The sequence below is a fragment of the Platalea leucorodia genome, assembly GCF_965183815.1.
Source record: "Platalea leucorodia genome assembly, chromosome: 1".
In the NCBI taxonomy this organism is placed as follows: Eukaryota; Metazoa; Chordata; class Aves; order Pelecaniformes; family Threskiornithidae; genus Platalea; species Platalea leucorodia.
In genome coordinates, this window is record NC_138823.1 from 49,913,876 (window position 1) to 49,932,308 (window position 18,433).

At 37.9% G+C, this 18,433-nt stretch overlaps 1 protein-coding gene across 1 annotated transcript in view; it reads left to right on the forward strand.

Moving 5' to 3' along the window:
- The window catches only part of CDH2 (cadherin 2), a gene marked incomplete at both ends in the record, with an annotated part of 118,190 nt that extends 100,181 nt beyond the window's left edge, over positions 1 to 18,009 (forward strand). The window contains 2 exons of the mRNA XM_082327355.1: positions 10,383 to 10,547; positions 17,803 to 18,009. Coding sequence (XP_082183481.1) covers positions 10,383 to 10,547; positions 17,803 to 18,009 — 372 coding nt within the window. The remainder of the gene's footprint in view (positions 1 to 10,382; positions 10,548 to 17,802) is intronic.
- Between the last annotated feature and the right edge of the window lie 424 nt (positions 18,010 to 18,433).

Below are 18,433 nucleotides of genomic sequence, written 5' to 3' on the forward strand. Positions count from 1 at the left end.
CACTGGTACATACATTAATAGCTTCCCTCTGCTTGTTTGTTTGTTTGTCTGAAATTTGTGTTCCCCTTAGTAATTTCCATGCTTCCTGCATTTCCCCAAGTACTGTTCCTACTTCCTGGCTTTTCTGCATAACTTCCTTTTAAGCAATTTGCAAAAGGAAACTTCAGTTTATGCAGTTCTGGAAAATTGCTTATGTTACTAAATGAATTGAAGACAACCCTTTGAGTCTGTGTATGTATTCCAGATGTTTATGCACAGATAGTTTGAGTACAAGAATTGCATCCTGTTTGTCCATCTGTTATTGCACAGAAGAGTTACAAGCTTAAAAAACGTCAAGAAAACTCAGTCCTGTGAGAACTAATTTTCCAGTTCACATATCCCCAGCTCTTGTTCACCCGTAATTCTCTGGAGGACCTGTTCAGCAATTTTCATGTGGTTTTGATTTTTAATTACTGTCCACACAACCCCTCAGGACAGAGGCAGTAAGGTTCTCAGAGTGTATACTGTTCATTGGGAAGTCATAGGTGATGCTAGAGTAGTGTTGGGAGAGGTGGTGCTGCAGATCAGAAACTTTAAGTATTGTTGTAACAGCGTACAATGAGAGTAAAATACTTAATAATTTAGAAATGGTGCTGAAGTCTCTCCTCTGTCCATCTTGTATTGTGCTTCTCTCCACTGAAAGTGCTGTCTTTGTGAGAGGTATAGTCAGGGTAACGTGGCAGGAGGTAACATTGTGTGAATGCCGTAGAGATTAGTACGATGTAAACCATCCATAAATGCAGCCTTTCACCAGCAGTGAATGCACATAGTGCACACAATGAAAGGAAAAACTGTCGATGGGTGGAGTAGCGGTAGAGTGGTAAGAAATGTGAAATTAGGATCATTTCATCTCACAGTGAGCAGAGGAAGCATCTAGACGCAGAGAGGTTTAAGGGCTTTATAGAAAATTGAATTATGTTTAGCCACAAAACCCCTGCTTGCTTTCTTGAGACAAATTTTAAGGCCACTGTTGCAAATTAATTGTATTAGCTGCCAGCCACATAGTGCAGGTACACTGGTCCCTTTCCTGATCCATTGTGCAGTAGACCATAGTGTCTGAGGGTCTAAAAGGTCTTTATACACTCCAAATGTAACAAACATTGCAGGAAATGAAAATAAAAGCTCATGCAAAGTATAGTATGCTTTTATAACCACTTCTGTAGCAAGAGTTGTAGACCCCCCCAAAAAGGGGGTAGGTTCTCCCACAGCTCCAAAGTTAGGAATTTGTTGCTGTCCAGAATGGCTGACTAGAGAGCACAAACTTTTCATGTAGGCACTTCATTTTCTGTCTACAATAGATGATGGAAATAAGTTCTGTCTTGCTTTTCAGGGAGATTATTTTACTTTGTTTTGGTTTGACGTTTTGTAAAATTTAATTTCTGCCTGTGCTTAACTAGGTGATAATAGTTCCTAGGTTCATTTGTTCTTGGTTCTCTCCTTTATTTGGTTTTGCACACATTTTATGCAAGATTTAAGAACTTGGAATGCTCAGCTTTTGAAATGTCCCAACAAGTTCCCTGCAAGTAGTAATCTTATTTTTGCAAACCATGGCTTAGCCAAATACTGTACAAGCAAAGCTGTGTGCAGAACATTGTGGGCAAAAGGCATTGGCCATAAAGATCTTTGCATTTTTGTCAAAGTTAAAGTAAGTGTTAAAGTGTCAAAGTTAGTGTTCTAAAAAAGCATGAGACTGCCATCAAAAATCTATTTTTAGAATGAGGCCTCATAGGGTAAGACTGCCACTGTTCTATTAAAATCAAGAAAAATTATTTCATGTCAACCTTGCATCCACAAGTCATCAGCAAAATGTCAGAGGAAAATGCTGTACATCAATATTAACTTTTTATGGTGCACTCTCCCCAAAACCATCAGGATTGATTGAACAAGCAGCTGTGGTAGAAGGCAGTGCACAAGGTGACTCAGAAATGCAGAACCATCCAACCCAGGGTGCATCTCATGCAGCAAAATAGAAGAGGATGCTCAAAGCTTCACTTGAATCTCAGTGAAAACAGTATTTTAAAAGCTTCAGATATTTTCATAATCCATACCTTTGAAAATTACTTACTTCTGTTTATAGCAAGCAAATTACTTAGGCCTTTTTAAAATCACCTGTTTTTGTGGATGAATACTTGAAGATTTACCCTGTGTGGCCTCATAATTTTTCTTGTTTATCCCAGATGTTTACATGACTTGAAGATATGGCTGGTAGGGCTTGAAGATAAGTGGTAGAACTTAGGACTCTGCATCCTGAACCAAACTACTTTTAGACTTGTGGTTTTGCTCTTGGAGTAATTTATTTATTTAAGAAGGTTTATTTATTTATTTGGAAGCTATGCAGTTGGGTTTCTTAGCTGTCACGGCAGACCCAGAAACTCCTAAAGCGTTCTCAGCATGTTCCTTTCAAACTCTTTGTACATGCTATCAGAGTAATGTCTCCCGCAACAAATTTGATGAGTTCCAAGTTCCAGCTAGTTTCTCTGAGTCATAGTAACTGTCAACAATAAGGTGGGATTCCTGCTTGGTTTTCTCCCCACCCCCCGTGCTAGCATTTCCAAGGAATTATGATGTGAAGTCTGTCATAAAAGAGCAGTTTATTCCATCATGAAGGTCTCCTGTTAATCCCATTTAAGGCCATCTTGGCCTGCTTTGTTCAGTCTGACAGACTGAATGCTTGTAAAGAAAATTGAGGTTCTTGAATGATTCATAGTCTTCCACTAGCCCGGCATGATGTACACAGGGTCATGTGATCTCCACAGCAGTTGAGAAAAATGCTTTTAATTCCCTAAGCCAGAAAAATCTCTTGAGTTGTGGGTTACAGCTGAAGTCAGCCTGCTCCCCACTGAAGAGCGTTGTCAACACCGGAAATGTTCTGACTTTTTTCACCTAAAATTCTGTTTCTCAGAAATGTGGGCTGAAAAACTAGCTGTGAAAGCTGTACAGCACTCCTGTCATTCCAGGCAGAAACATTTTTTCCTGGTATCGGGAAAGATCACTGTACTAGCAGAAGCTGGGGACCAGGGAGGAAGAAGCCAGAAGCAGAGGTATTCCAGATAGAAAGTCTGGGATTCTTCTCAGGATTTTGTTTAATATTTTCTAGTTTTAACAATTTGGCTACCTGACTACAGGAACTGGGCCACGAGAGGCTTTGAGTCAGCATTGATTCCACAGAAGTCAGTGGGACTGGTTTGGTTACTGGTTTGAGGAGGAGGGAAGTGTTGTGGCGTCTTTTGTTTTGCTTTGGTTTTTGTTTGTTTGGGGTTTTGGTTTTGTTTTTTTTTTTAATTGCATCTGAATCTTTAACCCAGCAATTGGGATGAGGGGTGGGGGACACTACAGTTTGCTATATTCTGAAATAGACATGCCTAGTTTAGGTACAAATTATGAAGCTGGTAGGGACTGTCTTGTTTATTAATGGACTGCGTGATCTAGAGCTTGTAGTTGTTTAGCAAACAGGAGGTGTGAGATACAAATGACGAATACTCTCCCCTGGCATGATGTGCTCTCAACTTGTAACGCTATTGTCAGTTCTAAATACCAAAACCTCATGTTGGCTGAGTGTTAAAGCACTTAGCACATGTCTGCAGCATAGTTCACGCACATAGCAGATCACAACCCGTAAGCGTCACTAACTCAATTTCATCTCAGGCCATTTGTGTGATCTACATCGAGGCAGTGGGTGCTCGACTGGGATACGTGCAGCATATGTCAACCTGATAACTGTGATACATTTTTTTCTATTTAATTGCCTTTGTATACATCTCATTGCACAAGATGATCCTCTCATCTCCTTTGAGCCCATTTCTAGAGTGTTTTCTGAATTTTAGTAGTACTTGCTCATGCAGGTGGTCCTGTTGAAGCAAGTTTCCTGAGCAAGTGAGTGGTATGCTTTGAAAGTATTGCAGATTAGCTCTTTTGAACCTGTATTTTAATTTAGCCCTCAGAGCTCTTCAGCACAAGAGTTTCCAACGCAGTGATTTTACAATTATTCAAAGTAGTTTTCTTCCTAAGGATTCTGTGTGTTCCTACGTCACCTTTTCTTAGAAGTCTATTCAGGCATTAGTCAATAGCTTGCTTTTTGTCATGTTTTATTACATGTTTATATATAGAAAGAAAATTAGTAGCATTTATTTTAAAGGTGATAATAGCATTAAAAATAAAAACATAATGGTTTATTTTTATATGTACAGGATCTAAATTCTAAGCAGAAATTGTTCTTTTATAGAAAGGGTAACATTGTTCCAGCATTTGTGTGTCATTGATAAAAACGAATCGTGCTTTTTTTTTTTTTTTTTTTTTCCTCTTATTGTGATAACTTTCTGTATGCCTACGTCTTAAGATTGGTCTTCTCTTTTGGATCTTGTCATAACCTCTGTTGTAAACATGACAGTGGTCCTTACCTACTCAATGAACTTTATAAAACCATTTGATTTTATTTTCACCACCCTATCTGACTGTTATTCAGATCATTTACTCTCACTTTCTAACCTTTATTTTGCATTGCATTAAGGTTGGAACATGTTTTATGTTTAGAAATATTAATGATAATGAAATAACTGTTACTAAGATATCCCTAGGAATATACAATATTATAATTAGAAGGTAGTTATTTTTGGGATTGTGTTTGCTTACTAAGACATTAACTTCATTTTTTTGAATGAGCAACTCGTGCAGTGCTCCTGTGGAGGAATTACTGTCATTCCTTGGTGAATCTTTATCTCATCATACGAAAAGTAATGTTTCCATAATTCCATTACAAAATTGTTTTGTGTTTTATTTTATCCTATCTAGAATCTACGCCTGTTACTGTGTTTTATCTGCAGCTGGAGTTTAACTTTCACCTTTTTTATTATTAAAAAAGATAAGCTAGCTTCTTGGTTATCTTAAAAATGATTTACTTGTAATACTCCAGATGCATCTATAATAAAAACAAATGGGAAAAGCAATATGGCAGAAAGTAATCAAAAAGTGAATGGCAAATAAAGAGCAACTGTGAGCGAAGGTGTTTTAACTAGCCTCCCACCTGCAGCCTATATCTAGTCAGTCTTCTCGCTTTGCTTTTTTTGGAGTCCCATTATTTCAGCAGATGTAAGATTTAGGGTGGGTTGGAGCATTTTGCAGAACTCAGGGCAATATTTTATGTGCAAATTTCTCATAGTTTTTTAGGGTGATGTTTGGTGGGTTTGAGGATAGAGTGGTAAGATACAGCAGGATTGGTTTTCACTTCCTTTTTCTTTGTTTTTAAAAGACCTTGGCGGATGGGAACATTCAGCTGTGCAAAAATTTTTTTTTCCCTTGCTTCCCCATCCCATTTCTCTATTGGAGTAGGCAATAATAGTCTTTGAAACATAAAGGCAAAGCAGAACATGTGTTTTATCCATAGGTACTTCAAGTCATAGTTTGCTCTGTTCTCTTAAGCCAACAATAAAATTGGGTTTACACTAAGGCACCATCCTGTAAAAGAGGTGGGTGAAATGCAGACTTCTGCCAGCGTTGCTTCACATGCACTTAGACCACTGCAGCTGATTTTGTTCAGTGAACTGATGCTTACAGCTCTCACCGTCAAATTAAGTGACAATTAAATTGATTATTTCTTGCATGGGGATAGATCTGAACTTTCATATTTCTTTGCAAAGGCTGCATCCTTTGAAAATGGGAAACAGGTGTAGTGTTTTTGTTATATTAGTCATCTGTCCAGGCCTGTATTCATGCATAGCCAAAGCTTTAGTTCTGTACAAAGTAAAAAAAAAAAAAAAAAAAGTCATCCCTAAAAGAGTATAACACAGTCCAGTGAATGGCCAGGAAATAAACTGAGAGCCCTGAGATAACAGAGAAGACAGATTCATAAATCATTAATGGATATGTCAGTCAGGTTGCATGTACTAGGAGGTATCACTCCTAGTGTTAGAGAAAACTTCTTGGTAGTGGAAAGTTCAATTTAGATGTAATGTATTCCAGTATTTTTCAGAGTTTTCCTATCTGGAAAAAAGTCAGTCCCGTCTATGCATAGCAATTTCTAGTTTTAGTAACTTGTGGTTTGATTCTGTTGTTTGCAGTTCTGCTTTATAAAATTTTGCTTTGTTAAGTTTTTGCCAAGAACTTAAGTAAATCTTCTAAAATACAAACACAACCAGAACAGCTAATCGGGGGGGGGGGGGGGGGGAGTTAGCATTATAAAACTAGAAGCTTCTGAGAAACTTTATTTCCTGGCCTATCCCCGCTTTTTTCAGGGATTGTAGAATCTGGTAACTGTCAGTTAGAAAGCAAGGTAGTTCTTAAAAAAATCTCTCCTACTGCCGTAACTGATGACTGCTGTATGAGGGATTATTGCTCAAGTGCTGTTAAATGAATAGCTGCCTTGCACAAGACAAAGTTGTTTAAGGGAAGAGATTTTAAAGGCTGCATTATCTTGTTTCTCTGTAAGTCAGGGGTTACTGGGGAATATAAAATGGCCTTTATTCTATTCTGGATGTTTCTTCTATTCAAGTTGAGATACTTGGGCTGTGCTTTGAACTACTGTGTAGATGTTTTTAAAGAAGTGCTTTTTGGGGTTTTGGACCCTTCTGTGTACACATCTAGTAAGATGGTTAATTTGTAGGGCTTGGCTAGCTGTTTTTGACATTCAGCACTGTCTCACTGGGATCTCATGTTTCAGGAATGTGAAGTGGGAGCTAGTAATGGTCTAAGTCTTTGCTTAAAGTTGTCTAGAACTAAGTGAATAGCTAATAAGGTCAAAGTTTGTAATCAGCTTGGAGGGGAGGGGGTTGGTTGGGCTTTGCAGGGTTTTCTTGAGATGGTTTAATTTCACAAGATACAACTTCTGATAAAATGCCCTTTTAGTACATCATGATTTTATTTTCTTTCTTAAAACAAAGGCAAATCAAAACCAGAGGTTTTCCTACTTCAATACAGATGTCAGTTTGTTTGGGTTTTTTTGTTGTGGGTGGGGGTTTTTTTGTTGTTTGTTTGTTTGTTTGCTTTTTGTTTTTTGTTTTTTTTTAGCAAGACCAAATAGTGATGTTGGAGACGCTAACCAAAGAGACATAAGTGCTGGTGGTTATATCAAGAGAGCATAAAGCATTAAGGATGTCATCTACCTTTTAGATAACTGGTGGTTAAAGAGCTGTATTGCCTCTTCCAGTGGTATAAGATCCCTTTATAAACAAGGAATCACTTATCTATAAGTGATCGTTCAGGTTGCTTCACCTAGATCCCTGTTGTAGATTGCAAGGTTTCTGTTTCCCTGTTGACTGTAGACTTGAACAGACTAGTTTAAATTTCTGGTTTCTAAAGGCCTGAGTTTTTGCTAGATGCAAAATGGGAGCAAACTAACGTGTTCTAGCGACCTTCCAATAGAGAAAAACTAATACTATATTCTCCCTTCCATCAACAATCTAAGCTTGTCCAGAAGTTTGAGGAGAAAAACTCAGACAAACCCTCTGGATTTGCTTAAATCCAAACTGAAGGAAGGGAAAGAGGTATTTGTTCTGAAATTGCTGGAGTTAGGGCTAAACAGCATAAATAAGTGAATAAATACCTCTGACAAAAAATTGTCAGCCATATGAATTAGATGCTCACAACCTTTGCTCAAGTATGTTTCCAATGGAGGGCCTAGTCTTGTTCCTCATTAGTCCCTCAGCAGACTGTAATTCTGAACAGGTTATATGGAAAAAGACTGGAGCAAAGACAAAACATTGTTGTCTTGTGGTCCTGAAATTAAGAGTAGAAATAATGACCCAGAATGTTGCTCAAAGCTCGCTGTCCCAACCTGCACCAGCATGTCTTGTTCTCTCTCTGATGTGCCACAGTTTTCCATTTAGCTGACATTTCTGCAGTTAACTATCTTAACAAACTCTGCTTGAGACTAACCTTAAAGTCTGTTCAGGAGCTTTAGGTAATACATGAAAAGTTTTCCCATTTTTTCTATCTGTGAATGCAGCATTGAGTGAAGAGATGGGATTTCAGCAGCCCCTAAACAGCTTACACCCTGTCTCTTTAAAACATTTTTCCTTCTTTTACTTTGCAAGAATTGAGTGGAGTTGACTTTAGACAGAATGCTGAAACAGCTGGAGGCATTGCATCATGTTGTGTTTGTATGACACTAAGCCAGTTTGGGGAGATGGTGGATGGCTTGCCCATACCTGGCTGATGTTAGTATTGATTTTAATAATAACCAGAGATTTGAGAGTCCGTGGTAATAAGCACAATGGATCTTCTCTTGCTGTCCACACACTCATATGCCTGCAAAATAAATTTCCTCTGATACAAGGCTAGATGGCAGTGTCATAAATTACCCTAGAAAAGAAAACCAAAGTGGCAGTCCACGTAAGGACACATTCTGCACTGCTGTTGCCTTGCACATGGCAATCTTTGCTGTCTTTTTAGCTATAGAGCCTGGAGATGTCTCAAACTATACCTACGTAAAAGAGGATGGCCTTAGATGTGAAGATACTAGACTGACTGACTTGATTCATATTGCATTTCTGTATGACTGCTAATCAGAAAAAGAATTGTATGCATATATGAGTGGGTGGAAAAAACATTTTGTCTTTATTAAACTGAAATGACCAGAGAGGCTTTCCTGGTTTTGATACATTGTTATTTAACCATACCTGTTTGAATTCCTCCATAATGAAATGCTTAGTATAAAAAACCCAGTCTTTTTCATTTCTCCCTGTTGGTGTTTTCCACCTTTATCTTTTGGGTGGGTATGAAAAGCACTCTTGTGTTATATATTTATAAATTCTAAACAGTACATTCTTCTCTGTTTGATAGGATTTTCTGATAGCATGTCTCTAAACTATTTTGATTTATTTTATGTAATAAAAAGGGAAAGGATAAAAAGTTCTGTTCTGTTTACTTTTCTCCAATTCATACTGCTTCATGGAGATCACTTATTATTCTGTTTGGTACATGAAGAACCGAAGGGTAGAAGTTACAGCTCTGCCCCAAGGAACTTGTAATCTAATTAGAGGATATGAAACTGCATTCTCAGATCTCAGTGGAGCTGTTCCACCTTTTTTGACTATATATTTGTGTGCAGTCAGCTGAGGACCCGAGTAACAAATTAGAAGGTATAGTGGATTTCATAGTTACAACTCTCCCAAGAAACTACCTTCACTGCTGTCAACAGACGTCCTGTTGAAAAGTCTGGGTTTGGGGTCACAGTAGGTCATACTCTCAAAAAGGACCTACATCCCGTGAGGTGACAGCAGAAGTAAATGCTTGCATTCCTTCCTTTAGGAGCCAGTAAGGAACCGATGAAAATGTAATTGTCTGCACAGATGACTTCCAGCAAGTTGAGATTATAAATAAGATTTTTACCAGAACACCACTGTTGCAAAATAGAGACTGATGATAAAGCAGCTTATTTAGGATGCTCCTCAGCTGCTTGGATTATTTGTGGGGCAGGATCTGGCATACAGTAGAGTTGGCATGAACCCCAGTCTACTGGTAGTTCGTGAATGGCTTTAGTTTAAGCCTTTAAGCCCGGTTCTTTGTTCTGCATTTTTACCAGTGCCTAGTGCAGAGGCATCCTGGAGCATGACTACCTTCTAGACATGAGAACAGTGAGGTGAATGACAATGCTGAAACGCATCACACTGTACAAATAGTATTCAGGCATATCTATCTTAAATGCATAAACATTCATCTAATTAAAATTTTTATATACATACATACTGCTTATTGGAATTCAGAGTGCTATGCTAGCTGCATCAGTCTGCCAGAGTTTGAAACTGCGGCATCAAGTACTTAATGAACAGATCCACGAGTAATCTCTAAAAAGTGCTTAGAATTAAGGCCAAATCTGAGGAGCTTTGTACTTCTTATGACATTTTTCCCCCTTTGGCTTTCATATTATGGAAGCCACATGAAATCAGCAAGGAGTCTTAAATTCATTCTTTGAAGGTATTATAAAATGCTGCAGAGCAGTGCGCTTGCCTCTTTCTCAGAATGAGAATGTCTGGCATTTATTTGCTTAGAAAAATAAGAGTTGGATTTGGCATCTTTGCTCTATGCAGTAAATCATCATTACTAGGCAAAGTGTTTAGTCTCTTAATAGCACTACTCAAATCCTTGCTTCTCAATGGAAAACTTACGAGAAGCTCTATAAATCTGATGGGATAGAATCAAAATGGTAGATTCAGGGAGTATATCAAATAAGGTCCTGTTGATATGCAAATAACAATGTTATTGACTTATTCTCAGTAAGCATTACAATCCTGAAAATACGACTTCTGGTGAAATGATACTTTGCATTTTCCCTTTTGTCCGCCTCATGTTTCCTCCTGACAGATATTGTTTGAAATTCTCCTAACGTACTGTCTTTGTTTCATATTTTGCAGGATTATGACTTGAGCCAGCTCCAGCAGCCTGACACTGTGGAACCAGATGCCATCAAACCTGTTGGAATCAGACGTCTTGATGAAAGGCCAATCCATGCAGAACCTCAGTACCCAGTCAGATCAGCTGCTCCTCATCCTGGGGACATTGGGGACTTCATTAATGAGGTAAAGGAGAGAAAAAAGAGTTTTCTCCTAAGATCTGATAAGCTTTTATCTTTTGTTTATTGTACTCTGCATGAGTAGGTGTTATGTTTGAACATAATAACTTTTTAAAACTTACTTAGACAATTAAAATTCTCTTGCTAGATAGAAGTAAATAGGTTCTTTTAAAGTGCAGACAAATTTAATTAACTCATTCAAACAGAAGGGGAAGATATATCAATTAACTTCTGTACGTTTATATTAATTACATTCATAATATGTTATCAGCTGCAACCACAGTATCTCCAAGCAGGATTTTTCTATGGGTTCCAAGTAATAAATAGACTAACAAAATTATAGTTTAGCCTAAATTCATTTATTAGTTCATAGTAATTTAATAATGGAAGTTCATTTTCATTTTCCTCGTACATTACCCTTTGAATCCAGATAATAGTGGAAATTCAGTACCTTCAATAAGACCAAAAGAATTCCATCCAATACGATTAGTGAGCAGGGCAGCTAAATTAAATGTTATGTAAGTGCTTTTAATAGTTGTCTTGTCATAGACCTTTAAAAGTCTTTGCATTATCTTTGATTCTTCAATCTAATAAAGATAAATGTAAGTAAGATTCAGACTATACCAGATTACTCACAGTTCTGAAAGAAATGCCCCTACAGATATTTGTTTCATTATTTCTATCACTGGTCAGTCTTAAATCATTGGTTTTGTGGTACTTAAGATAGAATGTGCTTCTTGTACTTGCTAGTTATAGGAAAACAAATACTAACCCAAAAATTACTACTTAAAAATAAGCTATATTCTGTAGATGAATAGTAGTAGTTAATTATTTTCTCTCATTTTCCCATATCTTACTTGGCAGCTAGAGCTGGACGAGTATTGCAGAGTATTGCAGAACTGTTTTTACAAACGTGTTTATTCTTGTTTGCTTTAAAGAGAAGTCAGGCTAATATACTGAAGTCTTTTGTGTTAGCAAGCTGCAGAAAATTGAGTTTGCTCCTTTTACAGTATACAGTGATACAATTGTAAAAAAACCTACAGGGAGATGACTAGCGGGAAACATACAAATATTCTTATAAGACATTGTACTTTAAGAGACTCCAGGTTTGGGGAAGAGTTGTATTAGAAAGAGATGTCTCAACAAAGAGGATTTTTTAATGCCTTGCACTTCTAAATATTACAGTTGTAATCGGTTTCTGGAGAATAGTGGAGACATGGGACAATAAAAGGCCTACATTGTTGGCCAAGGCAGCATGCATACAAGAACTTCCTTGTGCTTCCTCATCTTCTTCCAGACAATCAGAGATTCCCATCCTATTTTCACACAGCTGTGACCAGACACTACCCACCTGGCAGGCGGTCGGGAAGAACCCATGATCCTCAATACCCTGATTTTTCTTGTCCTCAAAGCAGCTATCAAGCTCTCTTACAGAGCCAAGACAAGGAATGAGTGTGATTCTCCTGAAGAGCCAAAAAGGGGCCAGAGTTTGGCCAGCCTCCTACAATTTTTAATTACTTACCAATCTGTTCTTGCAATACTATTTTTCAGTAGGTTATTGCTCTTGAAGATTATAGCATCAATGTGTACACATGCAGCTGTAGAAACAGTATGTGCTGTCTTTATGTTTATATTGCAGTACAGACAAGCATGGAGTCATTTTCTTACTGTCGTCTATTGTATTAGATCAATACTTCCCTTCATGCTTCCCCTTGCCATCCACCAAAAGAGAAAGCTTCTCCCAGCTGTTCTTACACAGTAAAATAATGTCAATAACGTCATTGACTCTGAAATTAAAGAAAACATGGCAATTTTCTTGTCTGCAAGTTAGCTCAGAAATAATTATATCCTCTGATTGAAAGGAACTATATGAGGTAGTTTCTATGTTTCAAGCATTATATATTTAGCTTTTTTTTTCATAAGGTATTTCTTTCTTAGGATTTCACAGCAATGTATCATTATACTATGGGGCATTCCACCTAACCCTCTCTCTAGCAGACAGTAGCCACCCAGAGGTTGTCCATGCTCTGTCTGTTTTTGTCAGAAGTCTGAGCAAAATGAAGATTGTTTCTCCAAAACAGTTTCATCTTAATTTGTGTTTTATGTTAAAACTTCCCATGGCAAATGTGATTCTAAAAAGTCGGGGGGGGGGGGGGGGGGGTGTAACAGTCTTTCACAGTAGTGTACTCACTATTACCATTAAATTTCCAAATTATCAGTGTCTAGAGCATAAACATTCAGGCTGCACAGGTTTTCAGACTCTCTTCAGAGAATTTTACCTGCAGTCCTGGCAAGATTATACCCAAACAAACTGTTTAAGTTCCTCTCAGTTTTACTTGGAGTAAATGGAAGAAACATCTTGGTTAAAACCCATACCAGACCTTTCGTAGGGCTTTTCATACAGCAGATATGCTGAGCTGTGAAAACAACATAGCAAGATAAGAAAGGGCAAAGTTTCTATCTCTTTGCATCCAGCTTCAACATCAATGAGGAAAGAACTGTCTTCCACTGTAACTACAAGTCATACCGTAACTTTTCCCTTGGGCAGCCCTAACCCAAACCACCTGCAAAACTAGCCCAGTCACTAGCTGAGGAGGGAGAGGCTGCCTTTGAGTCCTCAGTACCTCGGTAGCAAAGTCTGCATTACCCCATTGGTTGGAAAAGATGCAGCACTTTTGGAGACCAGTCTGGTCTTTTGAAGGACTTGGCCCTATTCTCAGAGGTGCTGATCAGCATGATCCTTTGGGATACTAGCCCATGTGTGGGAATTTAGTCTGTTGAATGCTCACCAGCACCTCAGATGCACAGCCAGCATTGTTCCTATTAGCCTCTGAATTACTCCCAACTTTTGTCAAAAAAGAACTATAGGTCATTGATTTTAGATATTGGAGGATGTAGCTACCATCACTGAGCAAGCATGGGGTGGTTTATTCTTTCTTTTATTACAGAGCCATAGAAACAAAATGTGAAAAAGACCTAGTGGGTCATTGTGTTTCTTCCCTTTTGGCAGTAGTCTGTTTCTTTACGTAGCTGTCATCAGTTGTATTAAATCTGCTAACTCAGAGACATAAATAAGTATGAGTGTTTTGTAGTGTTGTAATGACTTCTTAGTTGAAAAACAAGTTACAAGTATGATAAAAACTTCAAATATTTTTATAACTCTTAGAAAGTTAAGATAACACATACAGAGTTATGAACTTTATAAAATAAGAAGGTTCCAGAGGTGCCTTGTAATCAAAATATGTTTTGCAGGCATAAGCTAAATGACCTTGGGGACTTTCTTGTTTTGTCTGTTTCAATGGATAGATGAATCTCTAATTTAAGGAGGGAAGGGAAAAACCTCCTTTTCTTCCAGTCCAGTGTACAAACAAGTCAGTGAAATGAGTCATGTGTTATTAAGAATCCTCTGTAGACCTTGTTTTCCATTTTGAGCCTTTTAAAACATAACCTGCAGAGTGTGGAACATAATTAACATAGAATAAATAGTCAGGATTTGCAGGACAGCATAAATTAGGCCTGTTTGAGGTAGCTTTGTTAACCCTGTTTTCAGGAGACACCTATACTGTCCCTAGAAATCTTAAACAAATTGTACTGTGGTGGAGAGATTGTGGCTAAGAATATATTTCTAATCAATAGAGGACATAGCCTGAGGTAAATTAAATTTAAATTACAAACTAAAGGGCTCATCCCATGAGGACATGGAGTACCCTCAATTCATTCTTAGTAAATGGTTATCGATACAGTGCACCCCCAAGCAGAATAGGGTCCCTCGATTTTTTTTCTCTTTTCTCTTGTCAAGTAAGAAAAAGATTCCAGATTTAAACAATTTTTCATATTTTCCTATAGGGCTCTGTTCTTCCCTCTCATCAAAAGTATGATTAATCTGATTAAGTAGTAGGATTAATGAAAATAAAATCATAAGATTTTATAATGTTTCATGTTAGTTCAAAGTTTTGAGATGTTTGCTTTCCCTTGATTAGAGACAAATTGAGAATGCTACACATACTAAGGAAAGTGTAACTTAAGGTTACCATTGTTCCTTAGTCAAGGCACTGTAGTTTCTCCTCTTCTGCCCCTCATCTCCTTCTTAGTGAAAGTTGCCATGACACATATAAAAGAGCAAGATGAAAAAAGTGAGATTGCTGCTCAGTGTGTCCTAGATCTCAAGCTGACCTTTGTATTGCCATGGCTCTCTTGTGACTGCTCCTTGCGCATTGGTGGCATAGCAAATGCAAGGAAACGTGACATAGTTCGCTATCTCCCAGCAGGATCACCTGGTCCTAAGTGTGTGCTCCAGCAATTCTGTTGTTGAGTAAGCTTCTCTGTCTAGTAAAAACTTCGGGTTTTCAGATCAGGAAACTGTAAACCAAATAACTGTAACAACTATGCTGCTCTGAGATTCTTGAACACATCTGGGAAAAACTGAGAGATCTCTTCAGAAGCAATTGGCAATACCATGGCAGCAAAATCAGTAGAAGCAGTTCTTGGCAGCCATTTGTTGCCTTTTCAGTTGTGCCAATACAGCAGGTTGTGGTACCACCCGCTGAAAGGGATGGCATAATAAGCAAAAAAGGTGGTAATACTGAAACCAAAGGGAACTTCATAAGCCAATTTTACTGCCAAAGCTGACATCCGGTAACTCCAGCTTTGGACATACTGTAGAACCCAACAGCAAAGTGGAGCAGTGCACTGGGTAGGTTCAGAGAATATGCTTAGCAAAGGGAAAGTGAAAAAAATGTAGTATTTGTCATTTTAATAAGTAACTTGCCACACAAATATAGCACAAAATTTGGTTGGTGTTTGAAGAGTTAGAGACTAAGTCATTACACTATGAATCTGAGGAATTTTTAACCAGAAGGTAGGTGCAAATGTCAGCGTAACTTGGGCTGTGCAGTTGAGTCAATACCTCCACAACATGGCCTGTAGCTACATTCTCTGAATGAAATGGATTATACAGTAAGCACAACCTTTGAAACAGTGAATTTGTTAGTGAGATGCTATCCTGTAAGTCAGTAACTCAAAACCAGTTTTCTTTTTAAATGCTATCATGATACCAGTAGCAAATTGCAAAAAAAACAACTTCCCCTTTGGAAAAAAAGATGGAAAGAGGCTGCCTGCTGCCTTGCCATGGATGGCTGATAGGTATCAGAATTTCTGCAGTGATGTAGGAAAACGTTTTGTTCACTGATTTTTAATAAATTAGTATCCCATGGTTGGCTGGCTGTTACTAGGCAGAACTGCAGGGAAATAGCATTTCTTCTCCAAACCGTCTTTCTAAATTACTTTTACACACTGATACCTGGGATTCATACCTCAGCACTCCTTAAGCTCAAGTGGTATTTATTCTCCTTCCCTGTCACCTGTGTTCAAAAAGCATGGGTGTCTGTCACTCCAAGCAGTCTTAAGGGAAAATGTAAATACTATAAGCCCAGTTACTGCCTCAGAAGTAAAGTTGTGTTTCTGCTTCAGCAGCAGAAATTGAGAGAAAGCCTTAGAACTGTTTCCAGCTTTGAAACTGCATAAGGGGAGTCTTCCAACACTTGCAATTGCCCTTTCAGAATCTCAAATCTTTTGTCCTTATTATGGCTATCAGGATGGAAAACTCCAAAGAGAAAGATAACAAGCATCACCAATTATTCTTATCAGATAATTCAAAATTGCACTTCTAATGCACGCTATTAATAAACTGGTTGATGTTGTTGTACTACATGAAATGATCATTTTAAGTCCAAAATGTGTTCTTGATTAGAGGTCATTAGTTGGATAAATATGCTGGGCCTTTCCACCACTGATATGCAAAATTATTTTAGGGACATTTTGCACACTTCTGAATGATTTTTACATAGGCAATAAAGAACCAGAATTCTCTTCTACCTTATCAGTGCCATATGCTTTAATTAATGGGTTTAGCTATATACGTATTTCTAGAAGAAAAATCAACATCTGTTTCCATTATGTCACATTTAGACTACACACAATTGAGAGTAAAACATACTTTTCTAAAAACAGAATATGTTAAATAATTTGAAGGAGGCACATTCGAGCCTTCAAATAATTGGGAATATAATAAAAGCCATTCTTTAAATAAATAAACATTAAAAATTAAAAACAGCACAAATAGCTCTGGTTAAAATTAACAGTGAGCAATTTAAAATCTTAGCTCAGCCTTATAGAATTCTGGAAGATATATTATCCCTTGTCAGTGGCTGCCAGAGTAGATCCTATTCAAAGTGGAAGATATTGGAAAAAGCGTTGCTAATCCCATGGAAGAAACTGTGAGGTTGAAAAATCCAAAACACACAAGAGGGCTTTTAACTTCAGGCTTCAGCCTTTTATATTCAACTTGTAAATCTTCTCAGGATAAGCACAGAGCAATTATCTCATATTCTAAAATTAAACTTACTGTTTAGGTTTGGACCTGTGTAAGAAAACAGGGAGGGAAGAAACTTTTTTGTGGAAGAAGTGTGGTTCTTTCCCTACTTTCCTCTTGTTCAATTTCTTTTGGTTTTAATTTGGGTTATTCAGCTCTAGAGAGCAGAAATTTAAAATTGCTGAAGACCCACTATTTGTATGTTGATAACTTGAATACTTTGAGGAAACAAAAATGGTTATAATCATGTATTTAGTTTTGATGTCATTGTGTGTGTTTTCTAAAGAGCAGGTGGAATCCTATGGGTGGTTATGGCAAAGCACATAAGCCTTAAGCCAATATACTGTATCTTTTTCTCACAGCAGCCTACAGAGGTACATGAATTTTACACAACTAAATATGGCTTTTGGCACACGCAGATGGACTGCAGGCCAGCAAAGTCAGTGGCTATGTTATTGGCCATGTGAGACGGCTGTTAAAGTGAATCTTTGCAAACACGCCTATTTCTCCTTCCCCATCTGTCTGTTTAACCAGTCCCATATTGCTCATGCTGCAGGTTCTGAGCTGTGTAGCTCTGAAACTGTGTATTTATAAGCATCAGTCCCAGTGCTGTGGTGTTCTTTTAAGGTTTTGTTAGAGCTGTATTTGCAGCTACGTTCAAAATGTCCAGTGCTGTAATGCTGGAAACCTAGCCATTTTAAAAGGAATTGAAATAAGTTCTTGCTGGAGTTACAAGAACCTGAATCCTGTTTTGAATTGGATTGCAGAAGAACTAGATCTTGGTTTTCTTAAGTGGCGATTGATGGATAACTGCACTGCGATATTCCAGTTATGTTTTGCCTCTCTCTCAGATACAGAACTTTATCTTTTCTTCTCCCTCTCCTTCTTGCAGGGACTTAAAGCAGCCGACAATGACCCTACAGCCCCGCCATATGACTCCCTCTTAGTCTTTGACTATGAAGGAAGCGGCTCCACTGCTGGATCCTTGAGCTCTCTTAACTCCTCAAGTAGTGGTGGTGAGCAAGACTATGACTACCTAAATGACTGGGGCCCACGTTTCAAGAAACTTGCTGATATGTATGGTGGAGGTGATGACTGAACTTCAAAGTGAACTTTGTTTTTGGACAAGTACAAACATTTCAACTGATATTCCCCAAAAGCATACAGAAGCTAGGCTTTAACTTTGTAGTCTACTAGCACAAGTGCTTGCTGAAGGCTTTGGCTTAGGCTGCAAACCAATTTGGGCTCCGTGGAATATCAGTGATCCAATGCTGTTTGGAAAAAAAATATTGAGCTCAGTTACACTTGAATTTTACAGTACAGAAGCACTGGGATTTTATGTGCCTTTTTGTACCTTTTTCAGATCGGAATTAGTTTTATGTTTAAGGCTTTAATGGTACTGATTTATGAAATGATGCATTAAAGAGACAAAATATGTTGGGGTGGGGAGGAGTAAGGTGAAACACAATATGCTTCAACATGCTTTTGTTACATTGCATTGCTTTTATTAAAATAAGGAGGTT